The sequence below is a fragment of the Tupaia chinensis genome, unplaced genomic scaffold (assembly GCF_000334495.1).
Source record: "Tupaia chinensis unplaced genomic scaffold, TupChi_1.0 Scaffold000212_1, whole genome shotgun sequence".
Classification (NCBI taxonomy): Eukaryota; Metazoa; Chordata; class Mammalia; order Scandentia; family Tupaiidae; genus Tupaia; species Tupaia belangeri.
In genome coordinates, this window is record NW_006159687.1 from 3754081 (window position 1) to 3776707 (window position 22627).

Here is a 22627-nt window from a genome sequence, read left to right on the forward strand (position 1 = left end):
TGTATAATTTTTTTTTTTCCTTTTTTTTTTTTTTTTTTTTTTTAGAGAGAGAGAGATTTTTGCTATAGAGCACATGTGCTTGCTAGAGAGATAGGGAGAGAAAGAAAGTGAGAACTCACCCCCCAGGGAGGATGACCACCCTGCAGTCCCTTCTCTTCCAGTCTCCTCTCAGGATTTTGGGCACATATGCACATGTGCCTGGCATGAATTTCAAGCTGCCAGGTCCGGAACTCAAATCGTGGTCAACTGTGAGAGTTCAGCGATGTAACCGTGACAACATCTCCTGTTCCCCTGATGATAAATTCTTTTCTTTAAAATTATTTTTTATTTAACTTTATTTATTCATTCATTTATTTATTTCAGTTTGACTAAAGAGGGACAGAGAGAGAGAGAGCGAGCGAGCCACCAAGTCCGGGACTTGAACCACAGTTGGCCATGTGGGAGTACTGTACCCTTAACCACCAAGCCACCTGCTGGCCCCTACCCCTGATGAATTCTTAAATAATCCCTGATTTTTTCCTTCCTCTTTCTAAAATTATTTTATGTTTTAGTCAAGATAATTTTTCTCAAATTAATTTCACATTTTACGTATGATGTATACATTTTCTTTTAAACAAAGAACTTTACATTCTGTTTCTGTTAGTGTTTCTTCCCTTTGCATCTCACATTACCACCCATTCTCTACCACCCACCCCTCTCCCTTACGGTCTCTGGTGTCCGCACTTGCACTCCATCCTGTTACACCTTCAGGTCTCTCCATTTCTCCCATACACTGTGGCCATTCAGTCTGTACCGAGTGGGGACATACAGTGTGTCTTTCAGAGTCTGGCTCACTTTGCATATGCTAAGCCCTCTGTATCCATCCACTTTGAGTGCAATGTAGGTTCTCCTTGTTTCATATGGGTAATATTCCATAGTATATATGTACCACAGTTTTTCCACCCAGTCATCAGTTTCCGGCCCCCTGAGTTGGCTCTGTGCCTTAGCACTTATGCATAATGCTGCAATATACATGAACGTACAAGTGGCTTTCCAACTGAAGGTTTTCCTGTCCTTTGGGTAATACCAAGAAGCCAGATTACTGGGTCATATGGAAGATTTTTGAGGATTCTCCATATTGCTTTCCACAGAGGCTGTACTAATTTGCTTTCCCACCAACAGTGTAAGAGTTTTCCCTTTTTACCACATCCTCACCAGCACTTGTTCTTTATTTTCTTAATACTAGCCATTCTAACTGGGGTTAAATGGTATCTCATTGTGCTTTTATTTTGCATTTCCCTTATGATAAGAGACTATGAACATTTTTATTTATTTATTTATTTATTTTTGGAGAGGTTTTTGCTATAGGGCACGTGTGCTTGCTAGAAAGACAGAGAGAGACAGAGAGACAGAAAGCGAGAAATCACCCCCCAGGGGGGATGGCCACACCGCAATCCCTTCTCCTCCATTGTCCTCTCGGGATCTTGGGCACGCACGCACACGCGCCCAGCATGAGTTTAAGCCACCGGGTCCGGGACTCGAACCATAGTCGACTACATGGGAGTCCAGCAACATAGCCATTACGCTAACTGCTGGTCCTGAGACGATGAATATTTTTTAATATGCCTTTTGGCCATTTTTAAGTCTTTGGAGAGTTGTCTGTTCAATTCATTTGCCCATTTTTAAATCGGATTATTATTTTTTTAATTTTTTTAGAGAGGTTTTTGCCATAGGGCATGTGTGCTTGCCAGAAAGACAGAGAGACAGAAAGCGAGAAACCACCCCCCGTGGTGAGGGCCACGCCACAGTCCCTTCTCCATTCTCCTCTCGGGATCTTGGGCACGCACGCACACGCGCCCAGCATGAGTTTAAGCCACCAGGTGTCCAGGACTCGAACTGCGGTCGACTACATGGAAGTCCAGTGACATAGCCATTACACCAACTGCTGGCCCCAGGATGATTCATTTCTTTTAAGTTTGAGTTTTTTTGAGTTCCCTATATATTCTGGATATCAGTCCCTGTCTAATAAATAACTTGCAAATATATCCCCCGATTCTGAGAGTTGTCTTTTCAACTCTGATTATTGTTTCCTTTGCTGTGAGCAAGCTTTTTAGCTTGGTATAATTCTACTTGGCTATTTTGTTGCCTATGCTTTAGGGCCTACTCCAATGTCTGCAAGAATTGCCCTTAAATTTTCTACTAGTAGGTTTATAGTTTGAGACTTTACATTTAAATCTTTGATCTGTTTCAAGTTCATTCTTGTTAATGAGAAGTAGGGGTCCAGTTTTATTTTTCTGCAGGTAGATATCTAGTTCTCGCAGCATCATTTACTGAAAAGACTTTCTCCACTGCATTGTCTTGTACTCTTTGTCAGAGATCAGTTGGTTGTATGATTTTGGGTTTATTTCTAGATTGTCTGTTCTGTTCTATTGGTCTGTGTATGTCTATTTTTGTGCAAGTATGATGCTATTTTGATTATCACTACTTTGTAATATATTTTGAAGGCAAGCAGAGAGATGCCTCCTATTTTACTCTTTTTGCACTGTATTGCCTTTGCAATACAGGGTCTTTCACAATTCCAGACAAATTTTATAATTTTTTTTTTTATTTCTGTGAAGAATGTCACTGGCCGGGAACTAGCAGTTAGCGTAATGGCTATGTTGCTGGACTCCCACGTGGTCGACCGCGGTTTGTGTCCCGGACCCGGTGACTTAAAACTCACTCCGGGCGCGTGTGCGTGCGTGCCCAAGATCCTGAGAGGAGAATGGAGGAGAAGGGATTGCGGCGTGACCATCCCCCCGGGGGGTGATTTCTCGCTTTCTGTCTCTCTCTGTCTTTTCGCGAGCGCACGTGCCCTACAGTGGAAATCTCTCCAAAAAAAAAAAAAAAAGAATGTCACTGGCCATTGGATCAGAATTGCATTGAATATGTAAATTAATTTGGATAGTACTGGCATTTTTATTTTATCGAGTCTTCTAATCCAAGAACACAGGGTATCTTTCCATTTTTTTGTGTCATACTCAGGTTTTTTTTGTTTTGTTTTGTTTTGTTTTCAATTTTTCATAGTTTTCCTGTAGAGGTCTTTCACCTCTTTGGTTAAGTTTATTTCTAGGTATCTTACTTGTTTTGTGGCTATTGTAAGTGGATTGTTCTCTTCAATTCGTCTCAGTCTGTCCATTGTTGATGTATCAAAATGCTATAGATTATTGTATATTGATTTTGTATCATGCTACTTTACTGAATTCATTTATCACTTCTAGGAGTTTTCTTGTGGATTCCTTTTTAATTTTCTATGTATATAATCATATCATCTGCAAATAGAGACAGTTTAGCTTCTTATTTTACTATCAGAATGCCTTTTATTTTGCTCTCTTGTCTTATTGCATTGGCTAGGACATCTAGCACTATGTTGAAACAGAGTGGAGAAAGTGGGCAGCCTTGCCTTGTTTCCGGTTTTATTGGGACAGCTTTCAGATTTTCCCCATTCAGTATGATGTTAGCAATGGATCTTTTATATATGGCTTTTATTATATTGAGAAATGTCCTTTCTACCCCTGAGAATCTTGATCATGAAGGGATGTTATATTTTATCAAAAGCTTTTTCTACATTTATAGATATAATCATATGGTTTTTATCTTTGTTTCCATTTATGTGATGTGTTGCATTTATTCTTTCATGTATGTTGAACCATTCTTGCATTTCTAGGATAAAGCCAACATGGTCATGGTGTGTAAGCTTCTCAACGCACTATTGGATTTGGTTTGCTAGTATCATGTTGAGATTTTTTTGCAACTGTTTATCAGGGATATTGGTCTGTAGTTTTCTTTTTTCATTATGTCCTGGTCTGGTTTTGGAAGGTTACTTCCTTTTTAATCTTTAGGACTAGTTTGAAGAGAATTAGGGTTAGGTTTACTTTCAAAGTTTTGTAGAATTCATAAGTGAAGCCATCTGGACCTGGGGTTTTCTTTGTTGGGAGACTTACTTGTTACTGATTAAATTTCATCACTTGTTGACTGGACTATTTAGGATTTCTATTTCATCTTGATTCAGCCTAGGTAAGTATTACATGTCCAGAAATGTATCCATCTTATCTGGGTTTGAATAATTGCTGATTTTAACAGGCCGGCAGGTGGTGTGGTAGTTAAAGGTGCTGGATTCCCACATGGCCGACTACGGATCAAGTCCCAGACCTAGTGACTTGCTTTCTAACTTCCCCTCCTCTCTCTGATCAAACTGGAAAATAATAAAAAATAAAGTTAAATTTTAAAAATAATTCTTTAAAAAATGCTGATTTTGAAAAGTAAACATTTTGTGTCTTTTGATCAATACAGCTATTTTCTTATAGAAGCCATTTGCCTATGGGAATTTCAGGCAGAAGACCTCGCCATATATGTGGGTACTGTGTCCTCACCAAGTTTGGAAAGTTCAAAGGCTTATGGATGGTATAAGTATGTTAAGGGATCAGCTGTATTGGTGAATTCACCATTATTCAGTGATTCCTCTAGGCTCAGAAACTTTTTGTTTTATACGTAAGAATTGATTAAAGTACTAGGAGCAGATTTCGCATTACCTATGAGAAACTGATTTATCTTCTAGTCTACCAATGTATATTTTCAAGAAATGGAATTGTCAGATGGACTAGATATTGTAAGCCAATCTGTCCACTATATTCTTTCTTATTTAATTTTTAATTTTTAAAAAAACTTATTTACAATTTTATTTATTATCATTATTATTATTATTGTATTTAATTTGCTTTAGGGCATATGTGCTCAACAGAGAGAGACAGAGAGAAAGTGAGAAAGCAATCTGCCAGGTCTGGGACTCTTGCAGTGGCCATGTGGGAGTCCAGTACTTTAACCACCATGCTACCTGCTGGTGCCCCACCATATTCTTTTTTTTTTTAAGACAGATTTTTGCTATAGGGAGCATGCACTTGCCAGAGAGATAGAAAGAAAGAGAGAAATAACCCCCCAGGGAAGTGGCCACGCCAAAATCCCTTCTCCATTCTCCTCGCGGGATCTTGGGCACACACATGTGCCTGGCTGAGTGTTAAGCCACCAGGTCCAAGACATGAACTGTGGTCCACTGTGGAAGTCCAGCAGTGTGGCCATTACCCTTGACTAGCAGGGGCTTGAGCCGCACAGGCCTACTTACACAGGGATTTTTAAAATAACTCTATTGGAAAGTATAACACTGCAAATATATTTTCTCTTCTTCATGATTTCTTTTTTTTTTTTTTTTCTTTTGTTGTTGGAGAGGTTTTTGCTATAGGGTGTGTGCACTCGCCAGAAAGACAGACAGAAACAGAGAGACAGAAAGTGAGAAATCACCCCCCAGAGGAGATGGCCACACCACAGTCCCTTCTCCTCCATTCTCCTCTTGGGATCTTGGGTGGGCACGCACACACGTGTGTACAGTGTGAATTTAAGCCACTGGGTCCAGGACTCAAACTGCGGTCGGCTACATGGGAGTCCAGCAACACTAACTGCTGGTCCCTGACTGTTTATGTTATTGATAAGGCTTCTCAGTAGTAGGCTATTATTACTTGTTCAGTTTTGGGGGGAGTCAGATGTGTGGAAGGGATTGCATCATGGCCATTCCCCCGGGGAGTGGTTTCTCATTTTCTTTCTCTCTCTGACTCTCTGGCGAGCACATGCATCCTATAGCAAAACTCTTTCTCAAAAAAAAAAAAAAAAAGTTATATGTGGATTTTCAACTGCCTGAGAGTTGAGACCTCTAAATATCTCCCTCCCTCCACCCCAAATTGATCAAGGATCAACTTAACATAGAAGCCCAAATATTCAAAGTCTGGTAAGCATGGAATGCAAGCACAGAAAGTTAGTAAATCTGTAGAACTGGAGTGCTCTCAGCTAGAATGGCTTGGGAATTCTCACCCATCATAAAAACCTTCTTGCCAGCAAAACCAGCACTGTTCAAGTTAGTAAAATTCTTTCCCCCTTAGATGATAACTTGAGTGGGCACAACACGTCTTCCTCTGTAATTATTATTCCCTCTGTCGTTAGTTCATTCACTTATTTACTTTTTGCTTCTAAGGTCAGCCAGCTTCCTTTTTTAATTTATATTCTTTTTTTAGATGAGTTAATAACATTGAGTTCAGTAACTGTCATTATCTTACTAACTAGAGAAACATTCTGTCTCTTTCAGACTTAAACATCTCATCTCTCTGTTTCAGTGCCCTATTTTGATATTCATAGTTTGATTTTCAGATATTTTCGAGTCTTGCAATGGTGAATAGACAGTACCACTAATACCTCTCTGTTCTCCTGTCCAGCTTCCCACTACAGGGGCCGGCAGGTGGCGTGGTGGCTAAGGCGCTAGATTCCCACATAGCTGGCCATGGCTCTCTTGGTTTCTCACTTTCTCTCTCTCTCTCTGGTCAAAATAAAGTAATAATAATACATTTAATTTAATTTTTTTTAAAAAAAACTTCTTTCTTACTGTGATTTTGGTTTTTCATTTGCAGTTAAAAAAATGTTTTATTTATTTCTTTAATCCTGGAGTCTAGTTTTTTTTTTTTTTTTACATTTAATTCCTGTACATCTTTACAGCATACAAAATGATCTTTCCCAGCATGAATACGCTGTGTATTATTCCAGTCAGAGATTATACTCTACATATTATCATCAATAGGTCATTTTCCATTTTCATGTTCATTCAGTGTTTTGCCCCCCCCCCCCCCCGTCTCTCCCTTCTGCTCCCCCGTGGCTTCCCCTCGTCCCAGGTGTCTCAGGTACCCAAAGTAGCTCCTAGCTCGCCATGCTCATACCTTCAGTCTCCATTTCTGAGTACATGTTCAGGGGAGACATACAGTGCCTCTCTGTAATAGTGTGGCTTGCTTCACTTAGCATTAAATCTTCCATATTTGTCTACTTTCTATCAAATGCCAGGGTCTCATTGTATTTTATGGCTGAGCAGTATTTCATAGAGTATTCGTGCCATACTTTTTCAATATATTCGTCTGTTCTTGGACATTTGGGTTGATTCCATGTCAGCAATTGTGAATAATGCTGCAGTGAACATGGATGTACAAGTGTTTTTCTGACTGAGTGTATTACTATTCTTCAAGTAGATACTCAGAACCTACTGTGTGTTTTTTAAATATATTCATTTAAGGCCAGTAGGTAGTGTGGTGATTAGGGTGCTGGACTTCCACATGACTGGTTCGAGTCCTGGACCTGGTGGCTTGCTTTCTCTTCTCTCTCTCTCTCTCTCTCTCTCTCTCTCTCTCTCTCTCTCTCTCTCTCTCTCTCTCTCTCTCTCTCTCTCTCTCTCTGTGTGTGTGTCTGTCTGTCTGGTGAGTGCACATGCCCTATAGCAAATTTTAAAATAAGGTTGAGCAGGTGGCATAGTAGTTCAGGTGCTGGACTCCCACATGGCTGGCTGTAGTTCAAGTCCTAGACCTGGCAGTTTGAAACATGCCAGGCGTGCGTGCATGTGTGGCAAAGATCCTGAGAGAATGGAGGAGAAGGAATTTCAGCATTGCCAACCCCCCTAGGGGATGGTTTTTTGTTTTCTGTCTCTGTCTCTCTGTCTCTGGTCAACTTACATGCCATATAACAAATATTAAATAGTTCTTTTAAAAATATGTATATTTTATTTATTCTTATTAACTAGGATTGCCTTTCTACCCTTTTTGTTGACAGAAGTTAGTTTAGCAGTTTGCCTGGTTCTCGCGTATTTGGCAATAATTATTTCAGCGAGGAATTTCTGTATTTCACCTTTTGAAATTCTTGACTGAATCTGGAATTATTACATATTTAGTCAGTTCAGATTGGATGTCCTGTGAGTTTATAATTAGTTAAACCTTCGCATGAATCAAAGGATGTGATCATTTAGTCTTCTCCAGTTTATGGTAAAAAGAGATGGTCCTTTTTTTTTTGGAGAGGTTTTTGCTATTGGGCGCGTGAGCTCACCAGAGAGACAGAGAGAGAGAGACAGAAAGCGAGAAAAGTGAGAAATCACTCCCCAATCCCTCCTCCTCCATTCTTCTCTCAGGATCTTGGGCACGCACGCACATGTGCCCGATGTGAGTTTAAGCCACCGGGTCCAGGACGCGAACCGCGGTCAACTACATGGGAGTCCAGCAACATAGCAATTACGCCAACTGCTGGTCCCGAATTTTTTTTAAAGGATTATTCAGTTATATTCATTGTCATTCTTCTTATTACTGTATTTAAAGTTGACCAGAGAGAGACACAGTGACAGGCAAAGTGAGAAAGCAAGCTGCTCAGTCCAAGACTTGCACTGCGGTCAGCCACGTGGGAGTCTAGCTGCCTTAACCACCATGCCACCTGCTGGCCCCGGAAGATGATCTTTTTTTTAAAATACTACTGTAAAAAGGATATTTTATTGTCATGCTTTCCTAGGAATAAATGCTGAGATTAATTTTATTTATTTATTTATTTATTTTTGCGAGAGATTTTTGCTTATAGGGATTATGCACTCACTGGAGAGACAGAAAGCAGGAAATCACCCCAGGGGGTTAGCCACGCCACCATCCCTTCTGCTCCATTCTCCTCGGGATTTTGTGCATGCACTCATGTGTGCCCAGTGTGAGTTTTAAGCCACCAGGTCTGGAACTTGAACTGTGGCCAACTATATGGGAGTCCAGTGACTTAACCATTAACGCCATCTGCTGGCCCCAGTGCTAAGATTTAATACCAGAGTGGCACATACTTATTTTATCATAGCAGAAAGTCTTAAATGTTTATTTTAAAGAACTGATTAAATAAAGTAATGTTCACTCTTTAGATTGCATGGGTATCCAGAATTTTGTTCTAACTATTCCATCGTCTTGACAGCTGGAATAACCTGCTCCCTTAAAGGCAGTCAGCTTTCTGTTTGAGATACGTGTATTTCCAGGTTCAAGTAGTACTTGTACTTAGTTAACAGTCCCTAAGGGAACACCAGATCGATATCTCAGTAAGTGAAAAGCCACAGCTGCAAGCAGGACCTCCAGCACAAGCAGACCCCTGTTCACTGGGCCTTTCGGACGCCTGCACGTCTCAGTGCACACTGGGCTGATCCTTACTTAGCTGGACTCAGCGCTTTAGCCTTTAGCCTTTCATTCTGTTTCCTTTTCTTGCTCCAAAGTACAAAAACAGATAATACAAGGGGGAACTCCAAACATTTTTAGAAAAGTGGAATTAAAACATGAGTTTATGGGGCCAGCAGGTGGCGTGGTGGTTAAGGCACTGGACATTCCCATATGGCCAACCATGGTTCAAGTCCTGGACCTGGTGGCTGGCTTTCTCACTTTCCTTATCTCTGTGTGTCTATCTTTCTGTGGTCAAATGAAAAGAATTTTTTTTTTAAGAATTATGTATTTAATTTTATTTATCCATTAATTTATTTTAATTTGGCTAGAGATAAACACAGAGAAAGAGAGAGAGGGAAAGTGAGAGAGGAAGGCACCAAGTCTGGAACTTGAACTGTGGCCGGCCATGTGGGAGTGTCCAGCGCCCTAACCACCATACCACCTGCTGGCCCTCTTTTTTTCTTTTTTTTAGAATTATTTATTTAATTTGATTTATTCATTCATTTATTTTAAAATTAAATAATTCTTAAAAACCATGAATTTATTATGATGTAAACATTTTTTGAAACCCATGCATATTTTTTCATAATATACATTATCCACAAACTTTCTGAAATTTTCTCATGTGTTTATTGGGCTAAAAGTTTTTTAAAAGGCAAGCAAGTTCCAGCACATGGAAAGTCTAAAGCAAGTCCTAAACGCAATATTAGCTAATAATTACTCTGGATTTCATATTAAGACGAAAGTTGTCTAGCCCCAGTAAATAGTATGTAACAGTTTTTGTTTTGATCAAGTAATAAATAAGATTTCGAAGAGTATTACATGGAGTAGTACATGGATTCGTCTTAGAGGTATTTATTATATGATTTTAGGAAGTGACACTTCTCTGTGGGAAGAACGAGTCAGTAGTTATGTTACCAAAGTATCTGATGCTGTACTCTTTATTTTTAACATTTTCATTTTGGATTTACTTGGAAAACAGCAAGTATTATTGATAATACAAAAGGACTTCAAAAAGTTCAGGGAAGAGACCAGCAGTTAGCATAATGGCTATGTCGCTGGACTCCCACGTAGTTGACCACGGTTCGCATCCCGGACCCTGTGGGTTAAAACTCACGCTGGGCGCATGTGCGTGCGTGCCCAAGATTCCAAGAGGAGAATGGAGGAGAAGGGATTGCGGCGTGGCCATCCCGCCTGGGGGGTGATTTCTTGCTTTCTGTCTCTCTGTCTCTGTCTGTCTGGCGAGCGCACGCACCCTATAGCAAAAACCTCTCAAAAAAAAAAAAAGTTCAGGGAAAATGGAATTGAAGTATAAGTTTATTTTGGTGCCAGTAAATTTTGAAATTCGTGGATAGCTTTTTCATAATATGCACCTCTGTGAACTTTTTGAAAGCCAGTCTTTGAGTCCTTCCCCTTTTTTTTTTACAATTATTTTATTTTATTTATAATTGTTGTTACTTTAAAATTTGCTATAGGGCACATAAACTCACCAGAGAGAGACAGAGAAAGAGAGAAGGAAAGTGAGGAAAAGCCACCAGATCTGGGACTCAAACCGCAGTCAGCCATCTGGGAGCCCAGCACCTTAACCACCTCACGACCTGCTGCCCCTATTCTGCCAATGTTTTACTACACACTAGGGTTACATGACTTGCTGGGTTCCTAGAAGTAATTTTTGTTGCATGTAGGAACAAAGCTTTTTCCTATCATGTATATTTCTGATGTTTTATAATAAAGAAACTGTCCTGGTATGGGATAGGTAAAAAGCTCAGTTGGTTGAACTAACTCCCAGTAAATGTGGCTAGGATAGAGCAACTCTGTTAAAGGAAATACAACAGTATTGGTTATTTTAGGTGTTTCTGGTATAATTGTGTAACAGCATACTGAATCAAACTACAAATTAGTGTTCTGATGTGGTATATTTTTTCCCTCTACATTTAAGTGAAAAAAAGGGTTGTTGGCATTTTTCTTCATGAGTGTTAACTTGTGGCAACCAAGTTGACTTTTTTATTTAAGTTATATATGTGAAGAAATATAAAAGACAATGAATTTTCTTTGTTTTTTGGTTTTTTTTTTTTTGGTTTTTATTTTTTGAGAGGTTTTTGCTATAGGGCGCGTTCGCTCGCCAGACAGACAGAGAGATAGAAAGCGAGAAATCACCCCCCAGGGGGCATGGCCACGCCGCAATCCCTTCTCCTCCATTCTCCTCTCGGGATCTTGGGCACGCACACACACGCGCCCGGCGTGAGTTTAAGCCACCAGGTCCAGGACTCGAACCGTGATCTACTACGTGGGAGTCCAGCAACATAGCCATTACGCTAACTGCTAGTCCCAAAAGCCAATGAATTTTAAAATTCCAAAACACTCTATTGAGCTCTATGAACCAAAAAAAAAAAAAAAAAACTTAGATAAGCTTTTAGAGTATTCCCTGTCTCCATCTTAAATTTAAACTGTAAAAATAAGAAGCTAGTGACTAACATTAGGATTCTCTTAGTGGTCGTAAAGTTGTTTTTCCTATGCTAAAAGTAGCTCATTTTTTATTGTTTTGAAAATTTATAATAATAGAAAGAGGGGAGCCGCACTGTTCCAAGATGATCATAATAAGCATTTTAGTATATTCTTCCCAGACACGCTTTTCCTATAGTACTGAACACACCTCGTGTATAATTTTCGATCTTACTTTTTCCCTTGAACGTTCTTTGTTATGAACTCTGTTAGCATGCTTAGTTGTTGATGGTGCTTAGATTACACTGAATTCGTTTTTTAGAACTAGCAATCTGATGGAAAAGGACCATTTTCCTATGGTTAGAAAAAGTGCATCATCATGTGGTTACGGTGCATTTAAAAGTCATCCTTAAAGGGCCAGCAGGTGGTGTGGTGGTTACCATGCTGGACTCCCACAGAGCCGACCGCAGTTCAAGTCCTGGTCCCCACAGCTTGCTTTCTCTCTTTCTTTCCCTGATAAGCGCACATGCCCTATAGCAAATGAAAAAATAATAATAAATTAAATAATTGTTTTTTTAAAAGGTCATCTTTAATATTACCAGGATTCCAACTGAGATAGGCAGGATCTTTAGACTGCTTTACAATTTTTTTTTTTTTTTGGAGAGATTTTTGTTATAGGACACGCGTGCTCGCCAGAAAGAGACAGACAGAGATACAGAAAGTGAGAAATCACCCCGCAGGGGGGATGGCCATGCCACAATCCCTTCTCCTCCATTCTCCTCTCGGGATCTTGGGCATGCATGCACACGTGCCGGCTTGAGTTTAAGCCACTGGGCCCAGGACTCGAACCGCAGCCAACCACATGGGAGTCCAGCGACATAGCTATTACACTGACTGCTGGTCCCTGCTTTCCAATTTTTAAATCAGAACTCATAGAAACAAGTGCCCATACAAATGTACGGAATAATGATGTCACTAAGTTGCCTGTAAATTTTCTCGGCGTCAGTGATTGCCAGCGTACGCTAGTTGGCACGCGCACGGCTACTGTAGGATGGCGCGCGGTGTGCTTTAGCACTGTAAGCGGCCCTGCGTGTTAATTTCCATCTGTTGTTCTTTGTCCATCTTGTACCCGTTTCAGGTCCACTGGCTATTCCGAGGTGATAGTCGTCGTTGGAGGCTGTGAGCGCGTTGGCGGATTCAATCTTCCATACACTGAGTGCTATGACCCGGTAACGGGAGAGTGGAAGTCTTTGGCTAAGCTTCCAGAATTTACCAAGTCAGAGTATGCGGTCTGTGCTCTAAGGAATGACATCCTTGTCTCAGGTACATAAAAGATTGATATAGTCGCTCGTTGTAACTTGGACACAGCTGTGTACCATAAACCATAGTTGTGTCTTCAGAGCAAATCCTGAAATGCGAACACACCCATTTTAGGCAGATCAGTTTATACAGTAATAAAACTGAGAATGCCTTTTGCTCTTAAGAACAGGAATGAGATGAGACAGAATGATTTCTAAAAGATCCACCTGAAAGTGTCTTTAATCATATGTTTTAAATGCTCTCAAATGCATATAAAATATATAATTTTTAAAAACTTTTAAAATCTCTACTTTGTGCTAAGGCCCACAGTAATAATGTAAGCAAAGTCAGAAATCTTTGGGGCCAACTGTGGCCAGGTTGTCACTTGAGCTGGATCCCACGGGGCTAATTGCACAGTTCAAGTCACAAATCTGGTAGCTTGAAAAACAACACGTGTGTGTGTGTGTGTGTGCCCCAAATCCTGAAAGGACAGAGAAATGGAAGAGAAAGGATTGTGGAATGACCACACCCCATGGGGGTGCTTTCTCCCTCTCCTCACGTGTCTCTCTCTCTCTCTTTCTCTGTGTTTCTCTGGTGAGTGTACACACCCTCTAGCAAATTTTTAAAAAGAGAAATAAATAAGCATCTCTAATTTACCCATGTTTTCTGAAAGAATCCCTAGAGTTCATGAAATAGAATTTCCTTTTAAACTCATAACTTGAACTTCTTTATGATATGTGATATATTTAATCTATAGTTAGACAGTAAGAGACAGATTTATACAAAATATGTGTGTAATATCTATGTTTGGAAGTGTACTAATTGATAAAAAAATTACCAAGTTTGCATATTATTACAGCACTGTAGTATAGCCTATTGACTAATATTACAACATATACTTTGTTTTTAAAATGTGCTGGAGGGCATGGTGCTCACCAGAGAGAGAGAGACAGAGAGACAGAGAGACAGCCGGGTCTGGGACTCTAACCACAGTTGGCCAGGTAGTAGTCTAGTGCTTTAACCACCATGCCACCTGCTGGCCCCTGGCTACCATTTTTAAAAATAGGTGATTAGGGACCAGCAGATAGCATTAAAGTTATATCGCTGGACTTCCACCTGGCGGATGCAGTTTGAGTCCCAGTCTTTGAGGCTTGAAACACACGGGGCATGCACGTGTGTATGCGTGCCCAAGATTCTGAGGGGAGAGTGGAGGAGAAAAGATTGCCATCCCCCCCCCCGGGTGGGAGACGGTTTCCCCCCCCCGGGTGGGAGGTGATTTCTCGTTTTTTGTCTCTCTCTGGCGAATGCACACATCCTATAGCAAAATCTCTCAATAATAATGATGATAATAATTTAAATAGTGATTTTTTTTTTCTTTTTTTTGGAGAGGTTTTCAACTATAGGGTGTGTGCGCTCGCCAGACAGACAGAGACATAGAGACAGAAAGCGAGAAATCACCCCCTGGGGGGATGGCCACGCTGCAATCCCTTCTCCTCCATTCTCCTCTCAGGATCTTGGGCACGCACGCACACGTGCCTGGCGTGAGTTTTAAGCCACCGGGTCCGGGATGCGAACCGCGGTCGACTACGTGGGAGTCCAGCGACATAGCCATTACGCTAACTGCTGGTTTCTGTGATTTTTAAAAAAGTCTTTAGAATCATCCTGTTGTTTGAGTGCTTCTGATATCTGATTCCTAAATCAATACTCATACATTCATAAAATTCACATTCTGTATTTTATTAATTTGGGTCTGTAGTCATTACTTCTCAAGACAGCAGTTGGCAAAGTGTGAGTCTGCTGTGTGGAACTGTTTCCATTAAGTTCTAAGAGGGTCCTTGTTTCATTTATTGAGCCGAATTCTCAGTTCCTGAGCTGGGGGACAGATGCGGTGTTCCTGTTACCTGTGCCTTTGTGGCACAGGCCACTTGGTGACAGATGTGTGCTGACATATTCTTTGCGTCGTTTTGCATTCAAAGGTGGAAGAATCAACAGCCGTGACGTCTGGATTTATAACTCACAGCTAAACATCTGGATCCGAGTTGCCTCTCTAAATAAAGGCAGGTGGCGTCACAAGATGGCTGTCCTCCTTGGTAAAGTAAGAGAAACCACTTTATTACTATTGCTGGTACATTTTCAAAATCAATACCACAGCCAAATCCATTTGCCTCTCCCTCTGGGTATTTCGGACTCATTTTATTTCCTTTCATTTCTGACCTCAGTGATAGACTGCAACGCCAGCAGTGCCCCGCTGCACGTTAGAATGGGCCCTGCTCTCCCAGCTGGGGCCTGCAGTGGTGAGGCCCGTTTCCTCCCATGCTCCGCTGGGGCCCAGGTGCCTAAGGAGCGTCGGGCAGTAAAGGACTCACAGCACACACAGAGATAGACCAGGCCTTTTTCTCTTATTGACTTTGGCTGTCAAGCAGAAATACATTTATCTAAAGTGATGTTGTTTTATCTTTTTTATTTGTATTAGTAAGAACAAAACAAATTAAAAATAAGTATTAAATAATCTCACCAGCTTATTTTAAAACATACTATTGACTACAGCTAATGAGTATTATTAAAAAAATTTAATTTGGGTTCCAAATCATTTACTCTCCTTGGGAACCTGAGAATAATCTGTGTAATTAGTGTATTCCAAACTTTTTTTTTTAGGCACTGGACACTCCCACATAGCCAACCATGGTTCGAGTCCCGGACCTAGTGGCTAGCTTTCTCACGCTCTCTCTGGTCAAATTAAAATAAATAAGTGAATAAATAAAATTAAATAAAAAAGAATACCTTGTCAAAAAATGATTAGTATTTAAAAAAAATAGTTTTTCTTAGAGTGTGTGCACTCACTGGGGAGAGGTAGAGAGAGGAAGGGAGAGGGAGAGAGAAAGAAAGACAGTAATAGAAAAAGTGAGGAATCACCTGGGGGGCATGACCATGCCGGAATCCCTTCTCTTCCATTCTCCAAGGATCTTGGGCATGCATGCACACGCCCCTGGAGTGATTCTCAAGCCACCGGTCCGGGACTCAAATCACAGTGGGCCAAACATTTTAAAAGCAACTGTATCTTACAGGGAGCAAACTCTTTCCTAAAGCATTCACCTGTCAGTAGCTACTATCGTATACATAGTTTCAGTAGCTGTTTCAAGAATGCCAGCGTATTACTGGAAAAGAGGGGCTAAAACAATCAAGGGGTCAGAAGATGATGAGATTTCACTAAAAAGTTTATAACTATTTAGTCTGGACCTATGAAGGCAAATGAATATGATGTCTCAACCTGCGTACACATGTGTGTATGTGAGTGTACATGTATGTACATGTGTATACACAGACTCACGCCCACATACTTATGTATATACGAACTCAAATTTATTTGACAATTATTACATAAGATTCTTGACTTAAAGATACTAAAAACTTTGAAGCAGTAAATCAAGAAATAAATCATTCCTGGAACCAGCAGTTGGCGTATTGGCTATGTTGCTAGACTCCCATGTAGTCGACCACAGTTCGCGTCCCGGACCCAGTGGCTTAAAACTCATGCCGGGCGTGTGTGCGTGCGTGCTCAAGATCCCGAGAGGAGAATGAAGGAGAAGAGATTGCGGCGTGGCCATCCCCCCTGGGAGGTGATTTCTCTCTCTCTGTCTCTGTCTTTCTGGCAAGCGCAGGCACCCTGTAGCAAAAACCTCTCCAAAAAGAAAAGAAATAAAAGAAAGAAATCATTCCTGTCTTATATACCAAGTACAGACTTAATGGAAACTATTATCTTAAAAATTACAATATGAGGCGTAGGCTGAATTCAAGCCTGTAATATCATTTAAATATACACTCTCTGCTAAGGAGCCCTAGGGTGCCTCAGACTGTAGAACCTCAGAGTCAGAGGGAATCACAGAGAACATTCACTATAACTCACATATAGAGAAACTGAATTCCTGGTCCAGTCAGGTGGCATGATGGTTAAGGCAGCGAGATCTCACCTGGTTGACTGTGTGGCTGGAGTCCCAGACCTGGGGACTTGGGAAACATTCCAAGTGTATGCACGTGCATGCCCAGAATCCCAAGGGGAGAATGGAGGAGAAGGGACTGCAGCACGACCATCCCTTCTGAGGGGTGATGTCTCACTTTCCCTCCCTTTGGGTCTCTTTCTGTCTCTCTCTGGTGAGATGGACACACTCTATAGCCAACTAAGGGAAAAGTAAAAGAGAAAAAGAACCCAGATTCCTAAGAACTCAAGTCACTTGCCTGAGGTTACGAGTAAGTGGTAACACACAGGCAGAGACTCCGAGTTTCTCAGTGTAGCGGCCTTGGATATTGATGCCACGCCACTTACGTTTGACATTACGGACGTAGGGCACATAAGTTTAACCCTCCAGTTTACATTATGCAAGAGAGAGCTGTTTTCATCTTTATTTTTTCACTGAAAAAAAAAAAAATGCTGAGTTTCCAAGAGGATAAACTGCTCTTACTTGCATGGCAGAGCGGGATTTGAACTCTGCTGTCATGGCTTCAAAGCCTCTGTGAACTGCAGTGTCGTACCGTGGGCTCCGTGCCCCTTGGCAGCTGCATAGCCTCTCGTACGTTTCTTAACCTATTGGCGCTGTATGGCACGGTGGGCACAACTCCACCAGCAGCTCGTTGTAGCACAGTTTGCACTGGCTGTGTGGAGATGTGGGGGTCACAGAAAGATAGGCTGCGACAGATCTGACTGACGAGGTATGCAGCAGTGGCCAGGACCTCAGGCCTTCAGCGCAAGTAGTAAGAGGATTGATGACCACGTGTTGTGGGAGACTGATTGGGAGTTTAGGAGCACAGGGTGAGACCAGGAAGCTCTTCGGAGGCTCTGAAATGATACGCACCCTGAGGCAGTGCGATGCAGTGGGGCCAGAGCAGAGGCCTCGATGTGGAAGAAGGTCCAGCAGGACATACTGGTTACTTAGACGCAGGGGAACAGTCGGCCAGTGCCCATTCGAGGAAATACGGGTAACTTAGCTGAGAGCTTCATTAGGTTAGATGTTACTTCTATAAATCCTTTGCTACTTAGTAGATCATTGGGCTGATAGCCCTTTAACAAATGGCTTACTGATGGGCTCACCTCTAGTAAAGATTAATCTGCCCTATCTCCCTTATATTTGTGAAAAGGAAATGTACATAAAAGCTCTTTGAAATACAGAGTGTAGGGGCTGGCAGGTGGCATGGTTGATGGGGCGCTGGACTCCCACATGGCTGGTCGCAGTTCAAGTCCTGGACCTGGTGGCTTGTTTTCTCACTTTCTTTCTGTCTGTCCTCTGACAAAATTAAATAATAATAATGATTAATGATGATGATGAATTAAATAAATCTAAAAAAAAGAGGAAAGATGAGAGTGTAGAATTCACTTATGTGTTGGGTAATTTTCTACTGTTGTAAGGGCTGAAAGATAAGCCTATATTCAAAGGTTCCAGTAATTCTTACCTAACACTTTAGTTCTGTAAATTTTTGTTTGTTTGTTTGTTTTTTGGTTGCCGTGGGGTAGGTGTGCTCGCTGGAGAAACAGAAGGAGACAGAGATGGAAAGTGAGAAATCTCCCTCTCCGGGGGGAGGAATGGCCTCCATTCTCCTCTCGGGATTTTGGGCACACGTGTACACACGCCTGGTGTACTTTGCAAGTTGCTGGTCCAGAGCTTGAACCATGCTGCCAGCCATGTGGGATCCAGCCCTTTAACCTCTGCACCACCTGGTGGCCCCATTTTCTTTTCCTGTGGGGTGCATGTGCTCACTGTAGAGGAAGAGAAAAAGCGGGGTGAGAAAACACCCCCTCTAGGCAGATAGCCATGCCACAATCCCTTTTCCTCCATTCTCTCAGGATTTGGGGCTCGCACGCAGGCACACACATGTTCTCGGTGTGTTTTTCAAGCTGCCAGGTCTGGGGCTTAAATTGTACGATCACTATGTGGGATCCAGCTGCCTTAACCAGCTACCTTAACCGCTGTCTGGCCTTTATAGTTGTATTACCTTATAATAATTAAACGTTTTGTTACCCACATGTGAGCATTTCAGCTATGTCATCTCATTCTCGACATGAGCAGTACAAACCCTTTAGGGGTGGTGAAGAGTGGGCCTGGGGAGTGGGAACACTGCGCCCGTTCGTGCATAGAACACAGACACTCATGCCATAAGGAAGATGCATTGGTGAAGAGTGGGCCTGGGGAGTGGGAACACTGCGCCCGTTCATGCATAGAACACAGACATGCATGCTGTAAGGTAGACGCATTGGTGAAGAGTGGGCCTGGGGAGTGGGAACACTGTGCCCAATCATGCACAGAGCAGGCACACATGCCATCAGGTAGATGCATGCTGTATCTCCATGTTAATGCTGCACTGGAGGCTATCAGGAGAGAAAGCTGCATAAAAGGCTCTGCTGGCAGCGGTCTGGATGGTGACAAAAAGGGTCGGAAACTCTGGGCTAAATGTGTTACAATTATAGTTAGCAAGGGCTTTCTAAAAGGGAAAGCGCCTTTCATTCTTTAGCTAACTAGCTGTTTTAGATTTAGATGGTTAGGATTTTTGCATATTATCTTACCTGTAGGTATATGTCGTTGGAGGCTATGATGGGCAAAACAGACTTAGCAGCGTGGAGTGTTATGATTCCTTTTCAAACCGATGGACTGAAGTTGCCCCCCTTAAGGAAGCAGTGAGTTCTCCTGCAGTGACGAGCTGTGTAGGCAAACTGTTTGTGATTGGTGGAGGACCGGATGACAATACTTGTTCTGATAAGGTAAGCCATGTTCCTTGCAAGAAATTGCCAGTCATATACACGAGAAGGGAAATACAGAAAGACGGCTTATCACGTAGGAGGCAGATTGCCTAGTGTAAGGGTCTTCTAAAAATACCTGATACTTTCTTCTTTTGGAGAAAAACATTGCATTTTAAGAAGCTAAAGTGAGACCCTGACATATTAAAAGTTTGCTGTAATGAGTATGAGCCATTCTTTTTGAAATGAGACTAATTTCAGTATCACAAATTAGTACTTAATAAATTGTTCTGGGACTTTTACTCCTATGAGCTACAGAATATATATGAATATTCTCATAAAACACAGTTGGGAAGTGCATTAGCAAAGATAAGCTACAGTAACTAATTAGGCTGCTTCCACCTGGATCGTTTTCTTCATACGAGAGTATTTTGTTAGCACAAGGAAGAGGAAAAGGAACTTCTGTAGGATAAATAGGAGATGGCACAGATTTCCTGTGCTCAGTGACCTCCTGGGCCAAAAGGACACCTGTCAACATGATGTTTCAGGGAACACCATGTTTCCCAGGAAACCAGTGCTTCGTACCTAGTTGAATTAGCAATGTTAGCTGAATTTTGTCAGTCAGTTAATTATCTAAGTTAAATTTTAATTCAGTGTCACTTGAGGATTTATTCAGAATTTGATCATTCAAAGTATATTGAATTGAGATTTAGTTGTGTGCTTTCTTAAAGAAAGGACTCTGTGGCAATATAAAGAAATTGTGTTTAGATTGAGGCATAGTTATTCTGTGTTACAAATTTTTTTTTTTTTAATTTAGACTGTTAAATTTTGTGGAAATAAGTCACACAATCTGGATGGGCATTCATCCTGAAAGCAGTCTGTATGTGTTTATTACTCTGTTGTGCTTGGTAGTAATAAACTTGCGTTTCTTTTGAGAATTTTCATAATTAGACATTTTACTATCAGGCTAACATCCCTTCTCTGAATCAATGGGATTCGATTGATAATCATGTTTCTATGTATTGGGAGACTTTTTATTAAGTAAATGTGTATTCCTGTTTAGAAGTGTTAATAAGTATTTCTGTATATCGTCAGGTTCAGTCTTACGATCCAGAAGCCAATTCCTGGCTCCTCCGCGCAGCTATCCCGATCGCCAAGAGGTGCATAACTGCCGTGTCCTTGAACAACTTGGTCTACGTCGCCGGTGGGCTGACCAAGGCCATCTACTGCTACGACCCAGTCGAAGACTACTGGATGCACGTGCAGAACACATTCAGCCGACAGGTAACAGTAACAGTCAGGGAAACAAAGCCGAGGGTCAGGTGCACGGGTACTGCTTACACACCGGAATTTCACTTTTACCTATTCTGCATATGCTGGGATTCGTGCATTTTTTCAAATGCCAAGGAAAACATATAGTGCACTTGTTTTGAGCTCCTTCCAAGAAACTGTTTTACTAGAATAATTTTCTTTTTACCACCCATGGTGAAGTATTCGTCATGACTAGGCTGTTGACTTTTTCTTTTTGACCTTTTTTAGAATCCTGCTTCAGTCTTTAGGACCTCTCGCTTTTGTGTGTCAGAAGAGAAGAAATGTCCTCAAGCCAGTTGGTTCTCTGGGTAGAGGCTAGGTAACTGACGGGCTATAAAGGACATGGTCTTGCTTGTTTCCAAACAGCCTAGAAACTTAATTGCTATTAGGTCTCCCCTGCCTTTTCTTATCAGTGTATTGAACAAGTGCAGCATATCAGCTCAACCCTTAGCGTTTCTCTTATCCTTTCCATTCCCACTGTCTTACTGTGTCCAAGTTCCTGTCGGTTCTCAATGACACAAAAACAGTAATACTCTAGTCTACTTTTTTCACTCCCTTTCTTTCTAAAGAATTGTTTGTTTTTAATTTTATTTACTCATTTATTCATTTATTTTTAAATTTTGACCAGAGAGAGAGAGAAAATGAGAAAGCAAGCCACCAGGTCCAGGGACTCGAATAATGGTCGACCATGTGGGAGTGTCCAGCACCTTAACCACCACGCCCTCTGCTGGTCCCCTACTGGCACCATGTGTAAGCCATGTGGGATACAGCCACCTTAACCACTGCACCACCACCATCAGCTGGCCTAACCTGGCAGGTTTTTCAAGCCACCGATTATGGACCCCCACCTGCACAGTTGGCCACGTGGGATCCACCTCACATGACCACCAAGCCGTGGGTAGTCCTTACTTAGTCTTCGGGAATGCATTGCCTCTCCAGTGAATTTGCCAGCAGTCATGTTGCTACAGTAAACCTACTGAATACAATCCAGAAGTTTGACTTTATTCTAGCCCCTGAACCTTTGCTTGGCCTCTGGGCTTCACTTTCTGTTTCTCCTCCCCAGTTACATTACGTAGCCATTAACTCGCCATCTCTGGACGGATCACATAGATCCTTACCAGGTCCACGTTGTCCCGTTGGCTTCTCATGCCCTTCTTGCCTTCTTTACTTGTAATTCTACTTTATCTTTCAAGGACTGCTTCCTACTTAGAACAAATGGAGGTTACCTTGGACAGAACTGATCGCTTTTTCTCTTTGATCTGTTTCAATACTTACACCTTTAAGTAAAAATGGGCCACCTTTCTCGAGCTCAGCGGCCTCGTCTAGAAAGCACACTCTCCCACCCTCTGGAGGCGAAAGTGTACCACGGAGGAGTCCTCCTAATGGTCATGTGTTGAGCCTTATTTCTAATTTTTTAAGCTAAGCTGCCCTTTATTGATTTGTTAGTATGTGAATATTTTGCATACTAATAGATTTTCATTAAGAACTGTTGATTTACAACTTGGTTGTACTGTATAAAATGATAACAGAACCTCGGAAGATAACCGCCAGCATCTGCCACAATGCAGGGAAAGCAAAGGACATGTTTTAACTAGACAGCTGAGATCTTACTAAGAAGAGCCAGCAACAGGACACAGGCCACACCGTCTGTGAGTGAGCAGGGAATAATACAGGACACAGGCCACATTGTCTGTAAGTAAGCAGGGAATAATACAGGACACAGGCCATACTGTCGGTGAGTGAGCAGGGAATAATACAGGACACACCGTCTGTGAGTGAGCAGGGAATAATACAGGACACAGGACACACCGTC

The 22627-nt window shown here is 41.6% G+C and overlaps 1 protein-coding gene across 2 annotated transcripts in view; it reads left to right on the plus strand.

Moving 5' to 3' along the window:
* Positions 1-22627, plus strand: part of KLHL24 (kelch like family member 24) — a 56887-nt gene that overhangs the window by 19486 nt on the left and 14774 nt on the right. For both annotated transcript variants that reach the window (XM_006147381.3, XM_006147382.3), the window contains 4 exons: positions 12622-12806; positions 14759-14877; positions 19339-19527; positions 20599-20787. In XM_006147381.3, coding sequence (XP_006147443.1) covers positions 12622-12806; positions 14759-14877; positions 19339-19527; positions 20599-20787 — 682 coding nt within the window. The remainder of the gene's footprint in view (positions 1-12621; positions 12807-14758; positions 14878-19338; positions 19528-20598; positions 20788-22627) is intronic.